We start from the raw sequence: 16,091 nt of genomic DNA on the forward strand, positions 1-16,091 counted from the left end.
TTAAGCACAGTGAGAGTGCTTCCCTCTAATTGATACTTTGAGAGATCTCTACTTTGTTGTTCATTTTAACTAATTTTTATCATGCCTCTGGGATGGTATAATCCACACATCCTTCACCTAAGAAACCTGGTAATTATGGTGCTCACTACAAGTAATTAGCTCTCAAATAAAAAGGAATCTTTATCCAAATTGCTGAGGGAAAATGCAATAATAATAAAGGAAGATGTTTAGATAAGTAAATATCAACAGGAAATGACCATTCAAAAAAATAGCAGAAGAAGCAATCAGGTTAGTGCTATTCATTACTAGGACACCACACAGCTTACATTTTCATTTTTGAGAGTTTGAACAGAGCTTTTCTTTACCATGACAATCAGGTCAATGCAGTGTTTGCTGGGAAATAAGTGTAATAGCACTAAAGTACTTTGACATATGAAGGCTGCTGTTCTCAGTTTACTTGAAGCATGCAGGCATGATGTCCTCCACCTCATTAGAGAAAGCAACCTAAGTATGGACTGGTTCTGTCTGGAGGATGCATACACTCAAGAAGTATGCCTCATAACTTTATGGAAGAAATCTTTTCTGTTTCAAGTACCAGATATAGTGCAATGGCTGGCAACAGTCTATTAAAAAGCAGATTCTGGGAGATGTATAGTTGGTCAGAAAATTAAATGATGGCACAGGGTAGAAAAGGCAACTAACTTTAAGAGGCTGTACATTATACCCATTGTCATTTTTTCAGGCAAGTAAGTTTGCTACAGAAAAGAGCATACAAAATGTGTGATACACCCAGAACTGTAAAAGTGAAGCAACGCTGGGAACAGCCTGCTAGCGTACGGATAAGAACAATAAATGCAGATTCTGTAATGGAGGTTAGATGGCTTTTAGCTACTAGGAAGCACTAATGGAGTGAACAAGAGTGACGTTTAAATCATCAGTATCCAGGTGCTTAGAATTAGGAATAAAGCAATTAGGATTCAAAGGGAATAATTATCAGATTTAACAAAGAGACCATTTAATATTTTTCACCATGTCATTACTCCTATTTAATGGTAGGGGAACACCAAGGAGTTAAAATGCATTGTGTGATTAGATAGTACAGTGAAATAAGTCACAACAATTATAATTAAAAAGTAGATAATTGCCACAGTTACTGCAAATAACATCGAAGATGCTATTGCTTGCCCCTATTCTTTCCACAGGAAGTAACAGGCAATTGTGTGTGGAGTCTGCTGAAAATATATTAAACGATAAATGTTGTAGATGTAAAAGGCATGAATGATGCAATCAGTGTGAACTGCTGCCCCAGCTTTGTCATGGTTATTTGGGCTTGTCACCTACTTCGGATTTTTCTGATTTCTTTCTATTCTTAACCTCTTCAGCTCTTACACATCATGTTGACTTCAGTCTGCTCACGCTGATGATGCCCAGAGCAGCCAAGATCTGTTCTATTTTCCAGATATTCTTTGGAATTGAGTGGAAATGCTTAATTGGTAGTTAAATGTGGAACTGGGGGTTTCCCAAACTAAATGAAGAAAACTTGATGAAACTAATGCCCCATTTCCAGACATGAGAGATGTAGAATAGAAAATTCACTAATTGTGAAGAAACATTCTAATCCTGCTAACTCTTTTAAGTGACTATCAAAGAGGAGAGACTGTTCTTTCTCTTGGAGGAATCAGACAGCTAAAAATACAAAAATGAACCTGCTACCAATGGGCCAAGAGCAAACAGAACAAAATTTAGTGCCCTAATAATAAGGAAAGTAATTGCTGCTGAATCAAATTTCTCTCTTGATAAGATTTCAAAAACCACTAAGTACATATTACCCAGTGATGTGTGCATTCTTGGAAAAAGCTGCTGTGAATCTTCAAGGCAGCCCAGGCTCAAGTGATGTGCAAAGAACCTATGGTAATGATGATGACATTAAAAGGTTCATAGAACCAGTATTAATAGCTAGAAGCAAGATGAAGCACTAGTTTTTCTGCAAGGGATCATAGGCAAAAACACAAAGCTAAGAAGAAAAGAGTAAGTGAATTTAAAGAGCAGCTGAAAACAGCAGGTGAACTCTTCTATCTACAGTCACCTAGAAAATAAGAAGAGGCTTAAAGAACAAAGACAAGTCCACACTAAAATTCTGTATGAATTAGAATTCTGCCAAATAACTCCATATTAGGAATTATGCTGAGCAAATATAGCAGTAATCTTGAGACCTTGCTCAGCATTTGATGCCCACAAGATGGTATAATTACGTTATAACAAGAAGCATATCACACAGGCGAGAGGATTCCTTGGCATATCATCCTAGAACCACACAATAATTCTGACATTAAAAAACACTTGTTCTAGTACAAAATAACTGAATTTAAAGTTAATGGATCCTTTCATTCAGAAATGAAGCTATCTTATATCGACAAATCTAATAATTGCAAATAAAAGTCCAGTTTGAGCACTACATAACAAAATGAACTGTAGTTTGAATATTTCCATCTTTTGTGACTTAGCATTGTTTTCAAGTGTTCCATTTCAAACCTTTTGTAAAAGCAAATATTGCATTTAAGAAAGAATAATAATTTGCAAAAGTTAGATGAGTTTTGTACCTTTTTGGAAACCCAAAAACATACTGGATGCAAGAACATGAAAGTGAAATCCCTCATAAACTTGTATTAATCAGTGAAACTAATCAGGCTAATTTCTGTCTGTAGCATGAATGAAAACAAACACAAAAGCGAATTTTAAATATAATGTTTCCTTTTATATTTTCACTAGTTCTCTGTCTTCGCAAACAGCAAAGATATTCTTTAAAAGTGTAGGATCTTACTAACGTTGACATTGTCCTTTAAGCAAATGTGTAGGACAGAATGGATGGGCTTTGACACAGCAAATACAGTTACCAACCGCATAAGCATCAGTGAAAACAAGTAAATATTTGAAAATAAGGTATCTCAGTGAGACTTCTTCTGAAGTGCATTTTCAGGATTGGATTCGAAAGAGAAGAAATGACACACTTGCAGTCGAATTCACAAGAAGTAGAGTTGAAGTGCAGGATAGTGAGTCATCAGGGAGTTAGCTTCAGAAAATGCTTCATGCAAAGAATGATGCAGAACATTTGTCCTGCTGGCTGAGAAAATACGGACTGCTAGAAGAACTGTAATCAAAGAAAAGCTTGCTTGGAAGCCTGCTTCCGAAAAGATACTTCTTAAACAATTCTTTGCATCACCCAAAGCTGGGTAGAGAAGAAAATAGAAATGGGTTAATTAGGTGAAGAAAATACTAGTGTTGCGCACGTACTGAAGAACATCTGAGTATGTTACTGCTTTTCTATAATGACTGATTAAAATAATCTGTTTTTTTCCGTTCACTATGACTGCTCCTTTATGCATCATTAGGGAATGGAGATTTATGCCTGCAAGTATTTGCTGGGCAACAAAAGGGGAAAGTAGGGGCTGTTCAGCATGCAGCAGAAGAAAAAGTTAACAACAAGATTCTACTAGCCAGTTTACACAGTGGGCTTTGCCCACAATGGGCTAATTAACCTTAAGAAGATGCAGGGGGGTAAAAATCCATCTCAATTGGCAGTGCACTGTCTATGCTATGGTATTAATGATTTAAATTTGTCTCAAAGAAGAGATATTTAGTAGAAATCAGAAAATTTGAGAATTTAATTATTATGGACCAGTTGGCCTGCAATAATACATTTGGTATTACGAACAGGACAATTTACAGGCTCTGAGGTTGCATGATACTAGCAAGTTAGAGAGTACCAGGGAACATTTCCCAAAAACTGAAACTAAACCATCTATAAAGTGAAACAGTAAGAATGGTCACTGGCACTGTTTCGGCCTGGGCCAACTACAATTCTCCTAAACAACTCCTGAGCACAGTTGAGAGGCTATCATGGGTCCATGACCATTCCCAAGACTCACTTTGCATGAGGACTTCCTGTTTCTGAGCGTAAAATAATGTAATAATATCTTCCCAAGCAAATTTCTTTTAGTAGTATAGACAAAGCCTGGATTTTATGGAGCCCATTTTACCTGAAGGTCAACTTAACCAAAGCTATTAGCAAAGTTATATGGAGAAACCATATCTATAATTTTAATGAACAATGACCAGCCATTTTTGGACCTGGACACTATAAGCCATTAAGAAGCAAATACAGAAAATTTATACTTCCTTTATATACCCTCTCTGAGCCAATAACTGACAAAAGCCAGAGGGCACTTAGCCAGAAACTCCGTTGTGGAGGGAAAGCCATTCTGATCCAATGAACAGAAAAACAAGATGCTTTGACCACCTCTTAGGGAAACAATAATATGATCATCATCAATCAAAGCAGAGCTGGGTAGCAGAGAAGACTTTGCTACAATCTCAGTACATCTAACAGCACTGGTGATTAAGCCCCTACCTTACTTGCCAAACTGAGTTGCTTTCTAAATCAAAGTTTAGAGATCAACAGCAAGTAGAATTACTGGATAAAATGAGGTAAGCAGTCTTAACCAGCTCCCTAACTCTGCTGTGCACGTTTGACACAAACATGCAAAGTTAAAAGATGAATGGGAGAGCCTCAATCTACAAGGCTGCACTCACAATGAACTCTGACTGCAAAACTGAAGCCTAATACAAGAAAATAAACTAGGTACATTCTTTGAGGACTAAATAAATCATTCGGCAGAAAACTTGATTCTCTAACTTCAGTGAACTTATTGTAATAAGAAGTGCTTTCCAATGTGAGCAAAAAACAGTCAAACCAGGATCAAAACAGCAAAATAAAGTTATGTGTTCAGTTAAAAGTGCAAGCCCGAATGAAGTGGCATGACTGCAATGACTTTACAAACTAGGGGTAGGAGATATTCAGCAGCTCCTGCAGTTTGGATCACAATGAAACTGCCATTACAAATCATCTGCAACAGAAAACTTCTGATCTTAGCAGGAAATTATTTGGAAATATAATAGAGGGTCTTCGGCAGCTTTTTATTTTAAATATTTATTCTGAATTAAACAACAGATAGGGGTTGGTCTAAGGGGGTTTCTCCCTCAAATACCCGATGAACCGATAATGTGGGAATTACTATTTTCTGCTTCATCAGATGTTATTGTGAATATTTGCATACAAAAAATTTACACACAGAATTCTAACCCAAGTTTTGCATAAAGGAGTATCATTCAAAAAAAAAAAAGCATAACAATGCTATTGTTATATTGCCTTTGTTACAGTAGCCAAATATGGACTAAAAACATTTCTGTCAATTAGATTTCAATTAAAAAATGTGGTTGGTTTTTTTTTTTGCAAAATCAGATATATCATTCTGGCTACAGCAACAATCAAGAATTGCACTGAGTACATCTCATAGAAGTACATTTTATCTGCTCACACCAGTCTCACAAGTATGATATGAATGCATAATATCCTGTGTTTTGGAAGGGGATGGTGACTATGCAAGCTGATCAAATTAAGAAAATGAGAAAATCATCCACTTAGAAACTTACTGTTTGAACTTTGTGGAAATCCAGGTAAGGAGGATGGACCATTCATTCCAGGCAGAAGAACAGGAGGAAGGCCAGGGAGTCCTGGATAAGCTGCTGGCAAACTGATACCATGAAGAGAACTGCTGTCCATCATGCCTGGCTGCTGTACTGTTAATCCTAACACATCAGTAGCCTTCTTTATGCGATCCAATTCTTGCTGTGCCATCAGCTGTCTAACTGTTGTAGGAGCTAAATAATCTTTCTCCCGATCTAGCTGACTTCCCACAGTTTCTCTCACTTTTGTAATATGTTGTTTGGAAAAGATATGATCTCTTATGGACAAACGCGCAGAATATTTCACACCACATAGTGAACATTCTGGCTTTGTCCCATCAGGTCCAGTCTGATTTATCATGAATGGTTTCCCTATGTTAATTTTGAATTTCTTTTCTTTAGCCCGGGCATTCTGAAACCAGACCTGGACCACGCGTTTGGGCAGGCCAATCTCATTCCCTAGCATTTCGCATTCCTGCATTGTTGGAGTCCGGTAGTCACTAAAGCAAGCCTTGAGAACTTTAAGCTGAAGGTTACTCATTTGGGTTCGGAAACGTTTGTGGCCTGGCCGATCACTGTTTTTGGATTTAAAGGGATTGCTAGCTCCAAATGGGTTAGGTGAACTTGGATCAGCTATGCTTGAAGTTTCACTGCGGTCAGCATTGTCATCAGGGTCATCAGTAATGTAGTAACTTTGGTCATGATCACCATCTTTTTCACTGAAATGTATTGGCGGGCTTGTTAAGGAAAAGAGAAATTTGTCATCGGTATTCTCATTTGTGGGTGTAGTTGCAGCTTTTGGTATCATGTCATTCACAATTGGTTTTGGTTCTTTGGGAGGTGATGCAGGTTTTGCATCCCCTGAACTGCCAGTTGTGCTTTCCATTTCATTGTTCCCCTCATCCCCTGTTGTGGCATCACTAATTGCTGTATTAATTGATGAAGTCTCATCAAAATCAGTCTTGTTTTGATCATATCCAGAGTCAGCAGGAGGGGCATTCAAGTTTTCTATATCCTCACTAGACTCTGCTTTAAAAGAAGAAGGACTCAAGAGGTTCTTCGGTGACATTTCCGCAGTTTTGCTAACAGGGGTTGATACAGTGGAGGCTAATTCATTTTCACTTGATAATTCAGTTTTTGCTAACGGCAGTGTTGGGTAATCAAAAAATATGTACTTTTGTGGACTCTCTCCTCCATCTTCAGTTGATATCAAAGGACTTGGAGGCAAACTATAACCTGCCTGTTTCCCTTCATTCCAATGTCGAGAGCGAATGTGACTTTCTAAAGCTGATTTTGCTTTAAACAGAGCACGACAAAAAGGACACCTTTTATGGGACTGGGCTGGACCAACTGCACGGAATTGTCCCTTTCTTTCTCGGGCTCTTGTGTTCTGAAACCAGACTTGTACGACTCTCTTTTTCAGTCCCACTTCACGTGCAATGTGATCTAGCATCTTTCTGGTGGGGTTGGAATCTAGCAGGTACTTTTCATAGAGTATTTCCAGCTGCTCTGGAGTAATTGTAGTTCTTAAACGCTTATCACGATGTTGATCTTCTCCACCATTTCCTCCCTCTTTCTCGCTACAGTTATTATCTTCTTTATCATCTAGTTTTCGTTTCAGGGAACCAGAAACTGTAGCAGGGTGCGTCGTATGTGATGAGCCAGTTTGTGGTGGCATCTGAGCAAGAGAACTATTAAGTAACTGTCCAGTCATCAAAGGATTATTGGGGTCAAATATCATATAGGGCATATCCATTGGCCTTTCTAAAAACTGTGAGTGAAGAAATTGGTTTTGGGCTGCTAGGAAATGCATGTGCTGGTGCTCTTGCCAGAGTTCTAGAGTTGGAAAGGCAACTGTACACTGATCGCATTGGTACTGTAACAACTGAGGAGGTAGACTGTTCTGTAGAGAAGTCATTGAAATCGGTAAAGGACTGGAAGGAACAGGTGTGGTTTGTGATGCAGAAGGAGGTCTCCCTACTATCTGTGACTGTTTTTGTTGCTGTGGTTGAGAAGCTGAGGGCTGAGGGTCAGAAGAGGTTACTGGAGTAGACTGTACTGGTTTGGTGCTTTGGGAAGTTGTATCAGTTTGCTTAGAGACGGTTTCATTTTGTTTTGGTTTTTCTGTGGACTCTGGTTTAGGAGAAGCCTTCTCAGGTTCTGGTTTGGGCGATGGAATCAAAGGTGTACTAGAACCAGAGCCAGAGCTTGCTGCTGTGACTGCCAGGCTTTTTGATGAGTCATTTTGGCCAGAAACTGTGCAGTTCTTATACACTGTTTGATCAGAGGCATCCATAGAATCTTCAGTCTGGCTTTCATCTTGAGCATCATCATCTTCGTCTTTATAACACTGCTTCTTCTGGTGTGTAATCAAATCAAAGATCCTGGGAAAAACCACACTGCACTTTTTGCATTGATATTGCATGTTACTAGTTCGAATGTAACGCTCATTCGTCAGTTCCCTTTTCTCATTGTCTTTAGTTTCAGCTTGATTTTCATAACTTTTGCGAGCTTTTTGTCGTGCATTTTGGAACCACACGACAATAACTCGAGTAGGTAGGTTAAGTACAGTTGAAAGTTGTTCGATTTCATCATCCTTTGGATATGCATTTGTGTCAAAGAAGTCTTGGAGGACACGAAGCTGGTAGTCAGTAAACCGAGTCCTAGATGATCTCTTGCTGAAAGATGCATCAGACTTGTAAGGTTCTACAGCTGAAGGTTGAGGATCTATTCTGATATCTTCCAATACTGTTATGGGAGGGTTGCTGAAGTTATATGGAGAATCTTTATTTCTCTGTCGTTCTTTAAACAAAGTATTACGAAACCAGTGCTTGATAACTTTCTGTGAAAGACCAGATTTCTCAGCCATTTCTTGGATCTGCTCTTCACTTGGAGAGTTGTTAATATCAAAATAAGCCCGCAAGATTTTTAACTGTTCATCTGTGATTCTTGTACGTGGACGCTTGAACTGAGAGTGCCGCAGGAAATTGGGATCTAATCCCAGCTGCTGCTGACAAAGCTGGGTAAGATCTGCAGATAAAGTGTCCATTGGTGGCAACTGGAGGGCAAGCTGAGGAGGTAACGCAGGATGCTGCACTGGTTGCATCATAATTGGAGGAAAAAGCGGCAGATCAAGTGAAACAGGAAGCTGGACTTGAGGTGGGGCTGATGGTGGTGGTGGTGGAGGAGGCGGTGGTGGTGGTGGAGGAGGCGGTGGTGGTGGTGTGGGTGGTGGAGCTTGTAAAGGAGTGGGAGTTGTGTTTTGAATTTTCCCAGCCCCGGCTGAGGAAGGCTGAGAAGGAGTTGGAGGAGGAGGAGGTGGTGGTGGTGGTGGAGGAGGCGGTGGTGGAGGTGGCGGTGTTTCTGGAGAAGATGGAGAAATTGGATAAAGCTTGTCATACGCCTCCCTGTACTGTCGGGCAAACTTTTCTAATGCTCCATATGGAAAGAACTGTCCATGCACATGTTCTTGATGACTCTTCAGAATAAGAATGTTGGAAAAGAGCTTACTGCAGGTTCCACATTCCAGTTTGTCTGTGTTTTCACTTTCGCCAGTCTTGCTTTTTTTCTGCACTTTTTGTCTGTTCTCATTGTATTGGATAACTAACTCAAACCCAAAGTTCTCCAACAAAGCCTTGGCTGCATTCCCCCTTGCTCCAGAAGCTATTCTGGGTGGTGGGATGGCTGGTTCTGAGGATTTTGGCTTCTTCATATCTTTGTTTTCTTTTAGTCCTTCACTCTCATTAGTAAATTCTTGCTTTGGCTTCTCTTGTTTCTCAGAAATTTCTTCTGACTCCTTATATGATGGCATATCCTTTATCAGCTGGCAGTCTGGACTTACTAAAGTATTTTGCTCTGCTTTCATCAGCTTGCCACTTTGCTGCTGCTGTTTTTGAGACTGAAGTTGGGGTTGGGTGGATTGATACTGTTGTGCTTGTTGCTGCAGTATCTGTAGCTGAGTTTGGCCAACATGGTGCTGCGTTTGTATCTGCTGCTTCAAATCTTCTAGCAGTGATCCTGTCATACCAGCCATTCCAGGCATACCGAATGTTGCAGAACCAGGCAAACCCAGATCTGGGCTTAAAGTAAATTCTGTCCCAGGTATATAGAAAGGGAAAAGGAACTGAGGCTGTTGAAATTGCAGCAATGCTTCTGGTGTCATTGGAAAGTGAGGCAAAAAGGCTGGGTTTAGAAACTGGGGTTGAAAGAATGCAGCTTGCTGTTGCAGTTCATGCTGTAGTTGCATTTGTAGTTGTGCTGGTGACTGGGGTGGGTGATGTGTAGGCTGAGCAGAAATTAATTCAGAAGCTTGCTTTTTGTTTAATTCTTTGGCATCTAAATGTGTTTCTTTGCTGTTAACTGCTGGTAAGCTCATAGATTCTAGCATTCCTTGGCTGGGGCTATTAACATTCCCTGCTACACTATTTCCACTACTTATATTACCACTTGGTTCTAATTTTGCAGCCCTTGCCTTTGTCTGATGAAGCACAGATCTCATATGGATTTCCAGTGTAGAGCTTTGGCTATATGCAACATTACAAATGCTGCACTTGTAGGGTTTGTTGTCAGTGCTGTTGTTGGTTTCTTGAGGGACAGGACTTGATGCTTCCTGCAAAACCTTTTTGAGTTTGTGTAGATGAGACACTGAGTTATAGTGGACCAAGAGAATGTTCTTTTGGGTGAAAGACTCTTTACACACTGTACACTTATATGGCCGAGATGGATCTAGAAATTTTTCCATAGTAAAATTTGGCCCTTTTCTAAAAGGCAAGGTCCGCTTTGGTTCTGAGCCCATATCATCTGGAATAGAGCTACTATCGCTTCCTACGGGACTTGCTTTACCTTCCTGGTCCATCTCATAATCTCTTTCTATTTCCTGTTCTATTGCATGATCATCTTGTGCCATATTTTCACTTTCTGCCCAGAGTTCACCATTGACAGGTAAAGATGCACACAGCTGCTGAAGTTCAGCTTCATTGAGTTCAGGGTGGCCTGCTTCCAAGTGTTTTTTTAAAGCCTGGAATGTACGAAAGCTACGTTGGCAAAGGCTGCACATGGTAGCCGCCCGAATAGCATGATACTGGGAATGTATCTGAAGTTTCTGCATAGTCTTAAAAGCCAAGCTACAATGATTACAACGGTACTTATAGACATGGCGGTCAGAAACAGAGAGCTGTTGCTTCTTCTGCTGTTCATTTAGCTGATCTGTCATTGAGTCAGTGGTCTTTATATCTTTACTGCTGCATTTATTCCAATCTGGTGTTTCAGTAGATTCCTTAGGTGGCTTCTGTTCCTCTGTCTTAATTTCTATTCCAGCTTTTGATTCGTCGATCCCAGGGGTACTTTTCTCATCCACAGGACTTTCACCTAGTTAAGAAGAGTTAAGTGTCTTTTACACATGTAGAAGAGAATAGCACATAGTATTAATGGTTTTTTTCACCATAAATTAAGAGAGGCACATGGCATGCCACATGTTGACCTACCAAAGTAAAGGAACACATCCTTGCCCGAGAGAATAAAGCAGACAGAACCAACAGGAGGGGTTAGAAATGGGGTCAAGAGGTAGGACAGGTCATTAGACAGGAAGAGGAAAGTGATCTGAGGAGAGAGGGAAGAGCATGCAGCAAAGCAGCTTCAAAGCACAGAATACAGTAAGTGTTCAGGATAAGAAACCCACCATCGGAAAGGCAGGCAGGATCATTTACTTATCATTCCCCATCGATGTTGGCAAAAGTGCCACTGTCTTTTAGGATTGGGTCATATTTGCTGGTTAAACAAGGAGGGCCTTATCTTCAAAGTGGCTAGGCCACTACCGCAAGCAATATACCCATGGCATACACGTGCATCCTAGAAGATCTGCATGGGTGCAGTCAGCCAAAGTCAGGCCCCTTGTTATTTTTCTCTTTTTATCTCTGTGGCTATATGCAAGCCAAAAATGATTCACTTTACTAAGAAAAAAGTTATTTCTAAATTTCTAAATTGCCCATACCTAGTTTTTACATGACTGGGCCTTTTCTGGCATACCTGGATATTTCCCAGATCCCTCAGCTGTAATGGTTGCAGGTGTGTCACGTTCAGATTTCTCTGAAGCAGCTGCTGGTAACAGCATACTGTTGGGCATCATGACATCTGGTACAGGAACCTTTGAAAACCAAGAACACAGTATTATAATAGGAAAAGTCATGCTATTTAATACTATACAACAGTATGAAATTATAGTTGAAAAGATCCACCATATCTGAATCAAAGACTGCCAGTACTAAGCCAAGATCTTGATTCAGTCCTTGATAATAATTTCTGATAGACCACAAATCCAGACCATTTGGTGTCCCTTGGTAGAGAATCAGCTCAAAATAATACACAATAAGTTGATGCTATAGAGCTACATACGCTCAATATTTTATTGATCTCATTGTCACCACAAAGAAGGTATTGCTGGCTATCTCAGGCTGGTCAGATTTATCAGGGGAATTCTCGGACATCCTCCAAAGACAGAGATCGTGTTGAGATATGGTTACCGGTCAGTTCTTGACTAAGGGCATTCCCACTTTACTTCACCTGTATTGTTTTTTAAGCAAATACTGGACCTTCCATGAGCTTTGAAAGAAAATTATAAAATTATTTACACACAGAAATAGCAATTTATTTCCTTTTAAAATAAGATTTTTCTTTTTCTTTTCTTCATTTGCTTATGTATCTCCTTCAGACTGCTTTATCTGTTGTGTTATGGTTTCAAATTATAGACAGAAATCTTTGAAGGCTGTACTATTATAGGTGCCTGATAGTACTCAGTTTAGTTAAGTTGACATGAATACTTCTTCAACACTTCCTGTTTTCCTTTTGCTTAGCTCGTTAAAACATGCTCTTATCTGAAATAAAGGATTGTCTGGAGGTTCTGACTAAGGCTTAGTAGGACTGGGTTCAAACTTCTGCGCTGCCAGATTCTGTATAAATGACCTTGGGTAAATCAGTCGAGACTGTGCTGTGGCTCCTCATCTCTAACATAAGGATAGTACTTCCTTACCTCATACAGAGGTAACAAGAATATCCATAGGAGAGACTTCTGGGTGGTACATTACTATAATAATGGAAGCTACATACACTACTAGGTATGAGTAGAAATACCTTTTTGTTCCTTTTTAACAGTTTAACAAATTATTTTAAACCTTTATTAGGATACATAAAAGTTGCATATATATGTATCTATGCATGTATTTATACCAAATGCTTATTGGAATATATATTCTAGACATATTTCAAAAAGCCCTGGGCTTAGTATATTTGTACTTTAAATATGGCATTAGGAGCATCCTCTCAGAGGACTAGTGGCTTTGATTATGTTTGGGAGGAAAGGACTTTTAAAAAAAATAATGTAGATAACTGTAAACGTCTCAGAGAAGAAAAATTTGCTATACATGGTATTTATTTTGTCACCAGACAGTTCAGATATGGACAGAGCATATTAGTGTTAGCAACTAGGACAATTTAGATGATGCAGATTATGTTTTGCAATCTCTTTTTCTGTCAAGCAACCTTTCTTTTTTTTTCCTCTCAGATACAGCGAGACAACTTCCCAGCACCTGGAGAAGAGAGGAGAGGAGAGCAGGGGAGGGAAGAGAAGAGGAGGAGACGGGATGACGGGAGAGGTTTCAAAGTTGTCTCATTATCAGTATAGAGAGAATCATGGAGAACTTGAGAAGAAAACTAGTAATCCTCAGTAGGGAGGGTTTTTTTTCCACATTTTTCTAGTTTCCTAAAAAGGTCAGGGAAAGTTAAATTTCTATGGCATTTTCCTTGTGATGGAACAAAATTACACTGTATGGTAACCTGTAGTTAGTAGAAAACCAAGGAAAAGAAAAGAAAATTTTAAACCGCTTTTTTGGATCCCCAATTCCATATTCGCTCATCAGCACTAGGCACAAGGAACCTTAGATCTTCAGTCAAGAGCTCTTTCAATTCTTTCTTATTTTTTGACACTTTGGAATGAGGTGGTAGGCCTACAACCACAACCGTATAAATGAAGGAGGAGTCTATGAATACAGAAACAGATCCTTAAGAAAGTGGATCCTTGAGATTTCTAAATGCATTTCCATCTGAAAAGGCAAGACAACCAGAATTGGGGAGTCTTAGGAGGTCTGTTTTCTAAATGAATCTATGATGTAATAATGAATACTTTCTAGACCTGATTGTTTCTTTGCTGACATTGTTTTGAATGGTGCTGGGTCATTATTTTTCACAGAAATTTATTATTTTGATATGATTTGTGCAATTTTGCAGTGAAGAACGGGATTTCCCTGGTGAGGCTGGAATGTGGCTCATCCTCCACATAGAGTGTGCTGGTTATAACACTCATCCCAATCACGGAGAAGACAGTTCAAGTACCTGCCTCATCCAGGGTAGGTACTAGAAATCAGATATTCCATATCCTAAAGAACTGACCTAACTGGATTGTTACCTATTCTTGGACTTGCCTTCTTGTTTCATACTCACATTTTATTCACCAAAAACCTAAAGGGTCTTTTATGCAGAGTCAGAAAGTAAGAAGCAGGACATTCTGTACAATAAGATAATCATGTTCTCCAGTTAGCACCACTACTGATATTTTACGGTGAATTTCATGTAATATAATGCACGTACAGCCTAGCTATCCACAGGAATTCTTCTATGTTTGGGAACTACATTCTACAGGGAACTCCTGTTATTTTACAAACAGGAGTCACAATACCTCTGAGACCTGGATATTATTAGATCCAATTTGCAGACATGCACTGAGAGACATTGACAGGCTTGATTTTTCCAAGGTTAACATCAATGAGGAGCTACATGTTTTCAGCATCTTTGAAATCCACCTTCAGTCATTTTCTCAAGAGACATCAGTCACTGGATAATCTGGCAACAGAACCTAAGAGTCCTGACCCACTCTCCTCCTCGGGCTACCTGAAGACTATATCACAATAAATACATTGCCCAGAGACCTGAGTACATTTCTGTAGCATGTGCGTCAGTATTTGGAACACTTACTGTCATAAGCAGTTTCTCCACACAGTCAGGGGACACACTGTGCAAATGGGTCAAATGAAGCTGGAGATGCATTTTGTTGCTGAGGACATCCTGGCAGAGGGGGCAGCAGATGACAGGTTGCATTGAATGTTGTGACAGAACGTGCATCTGGATACGGTTTGGGTCCCTACTATTGTAGTTACAATAAGGACATTGATAAAACTGAAAAAAATCAAATTAAGATGCAGGCTATTAGTCACTGTGCTTTTTATAACTTGCTGATATTGCTTTTTTAACAGCATATCATCTCTGTTTCATTCTTGAGTTATTTGAAATATTTCTAGAATGCAATTAAATTGTTACATTTTCCTTTACCTGCTCATGACAAAATTTATTGTCCTCTGGAGTCTTTGATTTTTTAGCTGTACCATCCTCTTCTTTTGCCAGAAGAAGCTGTTGTGCCCCTACCACAGTGTTCACTTTTGGTTCCTTCTCTGGTGTAACTATTCCTGTTCCGAAAACATAATTTTTAAGAACATGTTTTAAACTGTTAAATATCCTGGTTTACAAAAAGGCTGTGATTCCAAAGGTCTGTATTGTCTTGAGGGTCTTTTTTTTTTTTTTTTTGAGTTCTGAGAAAAAATATAGTTGACTAAAACAACTCTGGAAAGCACAAAGGTGAAAATACACTTTTATCCTTGATGGAAACTCTGTAAATACATTAAAAAGTGGACTCTTCTCTATTGTTTAGATAACCTTAGGTTGCCTTTAAAGATTAATCCATAATATGCTTTCTTTGGCAGCTTGGTATGAATTTGTGTACTACATTAAAATAAATCAGCTTTTGCTTAACAATCCTGTTTTCCAAAATAATTAATTTGCTGCTGTTTAATTACCCTCTCTCTTTTCTAAACTGTCTAAGCAATATGATTATTGTGCTGTTTTGATAACTCCTGCCTGGTTACAATTCTGAAGCTAAATATAGCGAGGCTTTAAAAGAAATACTGTGGAGAATAGGATTTCAGAGCTAACTTAATATTAATTATATACAAAGATCAGTCATTTGGGACTGCCTTAGATGTTTACACTGTGAATTTTTATAGTCTGGCATTTGTGATCAAAACCAGAATATAATTGTTTTCTATAGATAGTTCTACTATTAAGTATTAAATACTATATTTAATATTATGCCTGAACTAGCTGTGTAATGTGGCCCAGTCTTGCACACATCAAAGAAAAGAGTGCAATTCTAATTTCCCAGTCCATCAGAAAATTCTTTCCAGCGTCAATTTGCCAGATAATCTCTTCTGCTAGGCTGGATATTACAAGAGCATTGGGTAGGCATGTCACATACATCTCACGACAAACACAAAACCTCATTTACCAACCATTCCAATCTCATCATAGTGAGGCATCATCTGACCTTTTTTCTGCTGTTTATTATGAGTATTTCTAATTTTAACTTTCAATTTTCACCATCTTCCAGTCAATTTGCAACTAAATTATTTCCAGGGTGAGGACACTATCACTGGACACTGGGTGCAAATACATCTTGAAATGCAATGAAG

The 16,091-nt window shown here is 39.0% G+C and overlaps 1 protein-coding gene across 2 annotated transcripts in view; it reads right to left on the bottom strand.

Moving 5' to 3' along the window:
- Positions 1–16,091, bottom strand: part of ZFHX4 (zinc finger homeobox 4) — a 155,374-nt gene that overhangs the window by 4,564 nt on the left and 134,719 nt on the right. For both annotated transcript variants that reach the window (XM_009940519.2, XM_075415980.1), the window contains 4 exons: positions 14,899–15,032; positions 14,545–14,745; positions 11,548–11,665; positions 5,491–10,890 (listed from right to left, as the gene is read on the bottom strand). In XM_009940519.2, coding sequence (XP_009938821.2) covers positions 5,491–10,890; positions 11,548–11,665; positions 14,545–14,745; positions 14,899–15,032 — 5,853 coding nt within the window. The remainder of the gene's footprint in view (positions 1–5,490; positions 10,891–11,547; positions 11,666–14,544; positions 14,746–14,898; positions 15,033–16,091) is intronic.

Source organism: Opisthocomus hoazin, chromosome 3, assembly GCF_030867145.1.
Source record: "Opisthocomus hoazin isolate bOpiHoa1 chromosome 3, bOpiHoa1.hap1, whole genome shotgun sequence".
NCBI lineage: Eukaryota > Metazoa > Chordata > Aves > Opisthocomiformes > Opisthocomidae > Opisthocomus > Opisthocomus hoazin.